This window comes from Clupea harengus, chromosome 15 (assembly GCF_900700415.2).
Source record: "Clupea harengus chromosome 15, Ch_v2.0.2, whole genome shotgun sequence".
Taxonomy (NCBI): Eukaryota; Metazoa; Chordata; class Actinopteri; order Clupeiformes; family Clupeidae; genus Clupea; species Clupea harengus.
Genome location: NC_045166.1, coordinates 26,957,587 through 26,965,086, shown reverse-complemented (window position 1 = coordinate 26,965,086; position 7,500 = coordinate 26,957,587). Strand labels below are relative to the sequence as shown.

Here is a 7,500-nt window from a genome sequence, read left to right as displayed (position 1 = left end):
ACTGTGACTGAACTTATGAACCTAACTGTGCCTTACTGGGACTGAACTTATGAACCTAACTGTCAGTTTAAAGCTTTTGCTGTCAGGTACATAATAGTAACCCTGAGAGCACTATGTCCCTCTGTGTTATAACACTCATAATAATAACACTGAACACTATGTCATGTGTTATAACTCATAATAGTAACCCTGAGAGCACTATGTCCCTCTGTGTTATAACACTCATAATAATAACACTGAGAGCACTATGTCATGTGTTATAACACTCATAATAATAACACTGAGAGCACTATGTCATGTGTTATAACACTCATAATAATAACACTGAGATCACTATGTCCCTCTGTGTTATAACACTCATAATAATAACACTGAGATCACTATGTCCCTCTGTGTTATAACACTCATAATAATAACACTGAGATCACTATGTCCCTCTGTGTTATAACACTCATAATAATAACACTGAGCACTATGTCATGTGTTATAACACTCATAATAATAACACTGAGCACTATGTCATGTGTTATAACACTCATAATAATAACACTGAGATCACTATGTCCCTCTGTGTTATAACACTCATAATAATAACACTGAGATCACTATGTCATGTGTTATAACACTCATAATAATAACACTGAGCACTATGTCATGTGTTATAACACTCAGTGCTTGTGTATGTTTCTGTCCTCACAGGAAACCAGGGGCTTCTGTTGCAGGTGAGTAATGAACACAACCGGCAAGGCAAGTTCATTTATTTACCATCACTGATCTGCAGTCAGTCATATACCACACTGTGTGTGTGTGTGTGTGTGTGTGTGTCATATACCACACAGCGCCATCACTGATCTGCAGTCAGTCATATACCACACTGTGTGTGTGTGTGTGTGTGTGTGTGTGTGTGTGTGTGTGTCATATACCACACAGCGCCATCACTGATCTGCAGTCAGTCATATACCACACTGTGTGTGTGTGTGTGTGTGTGTGTGTGTGTGTGTGTGTGTGTGTGTCATATACAGCACAGCGCCATCACTGATCTGCAGTCAGTCATATACCACACTGTGTGTGTGTGTGTGTGTGTGTGTGTGTGTGTGTGTGTGTGTGTGTGTGTGTGTGTGTGTGTCATATACCACACAGCTCCATCACTGATCTGCAGTCAGTCATATACCACACTGTGTGTGTGTGTGTGTGTGTGTGTGTGTGTGTGTGTGTGTGTGTGTGTGTGTGTGTGTCATATACCACACAGCGCCATCACTGATCTGCAGTCAGTCATACACCACACTGTGTGTGTGTGTGTGTGTGTGTGTGTGTGTGTCATATACCACACAGCGCCATCACTGATCTGCAGTCAGTCATACACCACACTGTGTGTGTGTGTGTGTGTGTGTGTGTGTGTGTGTGTGTGTGTGTGTCATATACCACACAGTGCCATCACTGATCTGCAGTCAGTTATATACCACACAGCGTCATCACTCATGTGTGTGTGTGTGTGTGTGTGTGTGTGTGTGTGTGTGTGCGTCATATACCACACAGCACAGCGCCATCACTGATCTGCAGTCAGTCATATACCACACTGTGTGTGTGTGTGTGTGTGTGTGTGTGTGCCGGCAAGGCAAGTTCATTTATTTAGCAAATTTCATACACAATGTTCAATTCAAAGTGCTTGAAAAAATGAAGCTATAAAAGAACATTGAGAAATAATAGTTCAAAAGGTAACATGGATTAAAAGAAAAGGTAAAGTGCATTTAAAAAGAAGCTGAAAGCATCAAAGCTATATAAAATAGTTTTGAAAGTACATACACAGACTGCATTTGAAAAATGAATAGAAAGCATCTGAGAACAGTTGGGTCTTAAGTCTAGATGTGAAACTGGCTACAGTTGGAGTTCCTTTGATGTTGTCCTAAAGTTGGTTCCAGAGCTGAGCAGTATAGCAGCTAAAAGCTACTTCACCATGTTTAGTTCTGACAGCAGGTATTACCAACAGATTGTTCTCCACTGATCTGAGAGGTCTAGCAGGTGTGTACTGCTAAAACAAACAAACAAACACAACACAGACAAGGCATTGGTAACCACGGTAACAGCTGCATTCATATGGATAAATATGATGTCATCTCATGGCTCTTGTCTTGTCTCTTGTCTCTGCTCTTTAGGAACTCGCCGTGTGACACACTGCAAAGGTAGGCACACACACACACACACACACACACACACACACTGCAAAGGTAGGCTTGCCACCATCCTCATAAACATCACACACACACACACACACACACACTGCAAAGGTAGGCTTGCCACCATCCTCATGAACATCACACACACACACACACACACACACACACACACACACACTGCAAAGGTAGGCTTGCCACCATCCTCATAAACATCACACACACACACACACACACACACACACACACACACACACTGCAAAGGTAGGCACACACACACACACACACACACACTGCAAAGGTAGGCTTGCCACCATCCTCATAAACATCACACACACACACACACACACACACACACACACACACTGCAAAGGTAGGCACACACACACACACACACACACACACACACACATACACTGCAAAGGTAGGCTTGCCACCATCCTAATAAACATCACACACACACACACATACACACACACACACACACACACACACACACACACACACACTGCAAAGGTAGGCTTGCCACCATCCTCATAAACATCACACACACACACACACACACACACCACACACACACACACACACTGCAAAGGTAGGCTTGCCACCATCCTCATAAACATCACACACACATACACACACACATACACACACACACACACACACACACACACACACTGCAAAGGTAGGCCTGCCACCATCCTCATAAACATCAACTGCTTACTAGTCTTCTGTTCCGCCCTGTATACCACACACACACACACACACACACATACAAACACATGTGCATAAATACAATCACACAAAGCTACTCACTTACACACAGACACACACACACACACACACACACACACACACACACACACACACACACACACACACACACACACAGAGATTTCAATTCCATAGACCATACTGCATGGATTTACTGTTCGTCTGATCCCACTGATCTGTTGGCGGCTTTGTAAAACAGTTTGCCTTTAATCACTATCTTGAGACTCTTTGTCCCAATTTGTCATCATTTAGGTAATGGGGTGTTTTCTCACCACGACAACCAAGGCCTCCGACTATAGAGGACTATAGAGAGCTGAAGCTCTGAAGATTGTTGTATTTAAGATCATGCTTAAAACTGAGATATGTCTTTTTCTCTGGCCCCATACATCGCTCTCTCCTCCCTTTCCTTCTTTTACTCGCACGCACGCACGCACACACCCACGCACGGACGCACACACACACACACTCACACACACACATGGGCAGGCACGCACGCACACACACGGGCACACACACAGCTTCATAGATATACCATTCTGCACCAAACACCCCATTACAATCTGAGAATCACTCTCTCTCTCACTCACTCACTCACACACACACACACACACACACACACACACACACACACACACACACTGTCAGTCACCCTTGTTCTCTACTGTTGAAAGTGCCAGAAAAAGAGCTATGACTGAGTCTGATTAAACTCTGAAAATAGCATCCTATGACAAGTGCTCACTTCCTGTGTGTGTGTGTGTGTGTGTGTGTGTGTGTGTGTGTGTGTGTGTGTGTGTGTGTGTTGCATGCTTTGGAATCCTTTCACTTATGTATACATGTTTGAATTGTGTTTGTAGTTCTATTTGTGTGTCTGTCTGTGTGTGTGTGTGTGTGTGTGTGTGTGTATGTGTCTGTGTGTGTGTGTGTGTGTGTAACTGGATTGGGGGGGGGGGGGGGGTCATCATCTGTTCACACATCATCGGTTCTTTTGACGGGGGGCTGAAGGGGTTTATTTCAAGATTCTCAGGTTACTGCACTATGTGTGTGTGTGTGTGTGTGTGTGTGTGAGTGTGTGTCTCTCTGTGTGTGTGACTCTGTGTGTGTGTGTGTGTGTGTGTGTGTGTGTGTGTGTGTGTGTGTGTGTTAGAGAGAGAGAGAGAGAGAGAGAGAGAGAGATTCTCAGGTTACAGAGTGTTTGGTGCAGAATATGAAGCTTCACTCATCATCTTCACACATCACACACATCATCTTTTTATCCTGGAGCTTTGATGCTCTTCTGAGTTCAATCACAGGCTTGCTGCATCCTCCAGCTATTTTAAACTTGTTTGGCTGAATGCATTCATCAAAATATTTCCTTTTTTAAAATGCAAAGGTTGCAGATTCAGCTATTTATGGTGTGAGTAGCTTTCTGTACTGATCACATGTCAGGTCTATGTATTGAACACGTGTGATGCATGTAAGGTGTATGTATTAAACACGTGTGATGCATGTAAGGTGTATCTATGGAACATGTGTGTTGCATGTAAGGTGTATGTATTGAACACGTGTGATGCATGTTTGCTGTATGCAATAGTTGTGTTCCATTAGACTGTACCGTGTCATCTCATGGCAAGGTGTGCTACATTGTGTTGTATCCCAATCACAGTTTATATTATACTGTATCGAATGATCATCTTACCGTCCTATCTTATTGTTATATTATCTTATTGTTATATTATCTGATTGTTATATTATCTGATTGTATCGTATCTTACCGTCCCATCTTATTGTTATATTATCTGATAGGACAGTAAGATACAATAGAATCTTATTGTTATATTATCTTATTGTTCTATTATCTGATTGTATCTTACCTTGTTTGCGGTGTGTTTCCTCTGTCCCCCAAACACACACCCATGTCCTCACCTCTCCCTCCCCCCAAAAACACACACACACATACACACACACACACACACACACACACACCCATGTCCTCACCTCTCCCCCCCCCAACACACACACACACACACACACACACACACACACACACACACACACACACACACACACCCATGTCCTCACCTCTCTCCCCCCCCCCCCAAACCATTTCCCATCTCCACTTAGTGACTATGCAGATTTATCTGAGCCGCCTGTCAAGAAGGACTGGATCTTCTGAGTCCGTCACGCCCACATCAGTACCCTCCAATCACACGGAGCCTCCCCCTGCAAAGAGCCCGCCCCCCAGAGTGACGGACGCGTGTGATAGGACCAAACTGGCGCCGCTGCCATCCCCTCGTCAGAGCCCAGCCTTCCCCCTGCCTCTTCACAAGGCCCCCTGCCACAGCGTCACCTCCTTCGTCGCCTCCTTCTCCCCACTGGACGCCTCCTCCTACAGGAGCTCCATCAGGTCGCCCAGCCAGTACTTCCAGATCTGCTACTGACGGGGAGAAGGGGTCGGGCCCACACACACACACACACACACACACACACACACACACACAGTGTGGTTGGGTTGGACGGGGGGAGTTAGTGTTCAGTGGTCCCTCACCTCTGTTGAAGGAAAATAAAGCATTCCATATTAAAGAGATGCATTTATGTGTTTGTTCTAAAAATCAACTTTGTTGAAGTCGAAGGGTGTGGCTGAAATACTGAAAGATTGCAGACACACACACACACGAATAGGGTGCTACACAAGGGGACACACAAGGCATCCCAAAAGCCTCTTACAAATCATCTTACAGTTTCTAGGTGTTTCCTGAAAGCATTGTAATTTAAGTAGTACTTGAAAACGCTCATAGAATGTATGTGTGCTTCGGAGTAGTTTATGTGAATGTGTGTGTGTGTTCCGGAGTAGTTTATGTGAATGTGTGTGTGCTCCGGAGTAGTCGTAGACGAACTTCTTAACAGGTGCTTCCCACTGTGGTCACGAGCGGTACGGACAGAGAAATTAGAACTAACAATTAATGTATCAATTTTATTGTAATAGCACGTTCTCATCCTTTATTATATTTTTACTTTAAAATAGCTTTAACTTTTTTTTTTATCTCATAGAAATAGGATTAATCTATGGACCCATAATTGGCAAAGTTATTAAATGAGACATTGGCAGAGTGGTTACTGATTCCATTTGTCCTATCTTGTCCATTAGGCGTATCTTTTCCCCCTCTTTTTGAAGGGGGGGTGGGGATATTGTAGCTTATATATTCAGTAGGGCCTACGCAGGCCTGGGACAGATGCAAGGAGCAAAGCGCAGGTTTATGTTGGACGTCTTGAAAGGTCCTAATAGTCGGTGTAATGTAACACAGAAATATGGATTAGGTGTGTAATATTATAATTTTCTAATCATTAGCATTATTTGTGTGTGTGTGTGTGCATCTTAGGCTTACTTGGAGTATGTTCATGCTTAGGTTACATATGCAGATGTTGAAGTTTATTTGCCTTTAAGTCAATTGGCATGTAGGTCCTACGAAGTTCAAAAAGGCAGCTGTGACGTCACCTGACGTCACCTGATTTCAGCACTGTGTGCACGGACAGCTTCCGCTAAGAACTCAGTATTATGTCGTTAGGAGCAGGACACGCGTGCTCACGCTACGTGCTTGTATGTAAAACGCACTCTGAGATTCTTCTGAATGAAGAGTGCGTTACAAACAAAATGAATTATTATTATTATTATTAAAACGCGTGTAAAAACAATAACGAACGTTCGTAGAATCAGTCGTAGAGAACACTCCTAACCGCTCAAATTAGCCTAGTCATTATTGGGAATTTGAAGCTTAGACTGCCTACATTTACCTTTAGTGCGTTGTGTTTCACATTTAGTAATATTTTCCATCTTTTGCTCTCTGTCGGAGTCACCACGTAAAATGCAGTGTGAAAAGGTGAAAAGCTTGATGCCTTTTAGTTAGCGGAATGTCGCCACATGGCGTCCAAAAGTCGAAACGTAACAAAGACCTCAGGGGATTGTAGCGATTAAACCTGCACACGAGTTTGCTGTTCTACAGGCATAAAACATTTTAATTTAAATACATAGGGCCCCAAACAAAAGACACGTACTTAGGGTTAACTTACATTAACTGAGAAGCCTTATCCCGTCTGGGCTTAGACATACATTTATCTAAATAATAGATAAACATGCATTATGTGAACTAGATGGCAGGTTACTATAGGCTACAAACATTTGGTCTGGCGCAAAATTAAATCTATGTCCGAGAACAAATGTTAGTTTTATATCTTCCCTCTTGCATGAAGAGCAACTACACCTCTGAGACAAAGCGATGGTGGTTCTTAAACGCACTATATCACGGGCAAGGAGAGCATAAAGTGTTCTAGGCTAATTTAACATGTACAGTAGCTCCAACGCGGGGCCTGAGGGCGCCACTGGGCAGAAGGAACACGGTGAGTCAGTGTTGAATATTTTAGCAGACCTCTCTCTCTCTCTCTCCCTCCCTCTCTCTCTCTCGCTCTCTCCCTCTCTCTCTGCCGTAGCCTACTCCCAGCGGTGGATGGGGGAAAGATGGCAACCCGTGAGCTGCTGACAGCCACACCGATCAGCGTTTCCAGGCGGACAGCGGTCAAAAAC

The 7,500-nt window shown here is 43.7% G+C and overlaps 2 protein-coding genes across 3 annotated transcripts in view; both read left to right on the top strand.

Annotated features, from left to right (window-relative positions):
- Window positions 1-5,504, top strand: part of LOC105902102 (echinoderm microtubule-associated protein-like 4) — a 12,371-nt gene extending 6,867 nt beyond the window's left edge. For both annotated transcript variants that reach the window (XM_031581945.2, XM_042709868.1), the window contains exons 5-7: window positions 700-722; window positions 2,154-2,180; window positions 5,046-5,504. In XM_031581945.2, coding sequence (XP_031437805.1) covers window positions 700-722; window positions 2,154-2,180; window positions 5,046-5,362 — 367 coding nt within the window. In that variant the 3' untranslated portion in view covers window positions 5,363-5,504. The remainder of the gene's footprint in view (window positions 1-699; window positions 723-2,153; window positions 2,181-5,045) is intronic.
- Window positions 5,505-7,387: 1,883 nt separating this feature from the next.
- The window catches only part of LOC105902107 (ena/VASP-like protein), a 75,633-nt gene continuing 75,520 nt past the window's right edge, over window positions 7,388-7,500 (top strand). The window contains exon 1 of the mRNA XM_031581604.1: window positions 7,388-7,500. This exon is cut by the window's right edge and continues 322 nt beyond it. The gene's annotated coding sequence lies outside the window, so the exon portion shown is untranslated.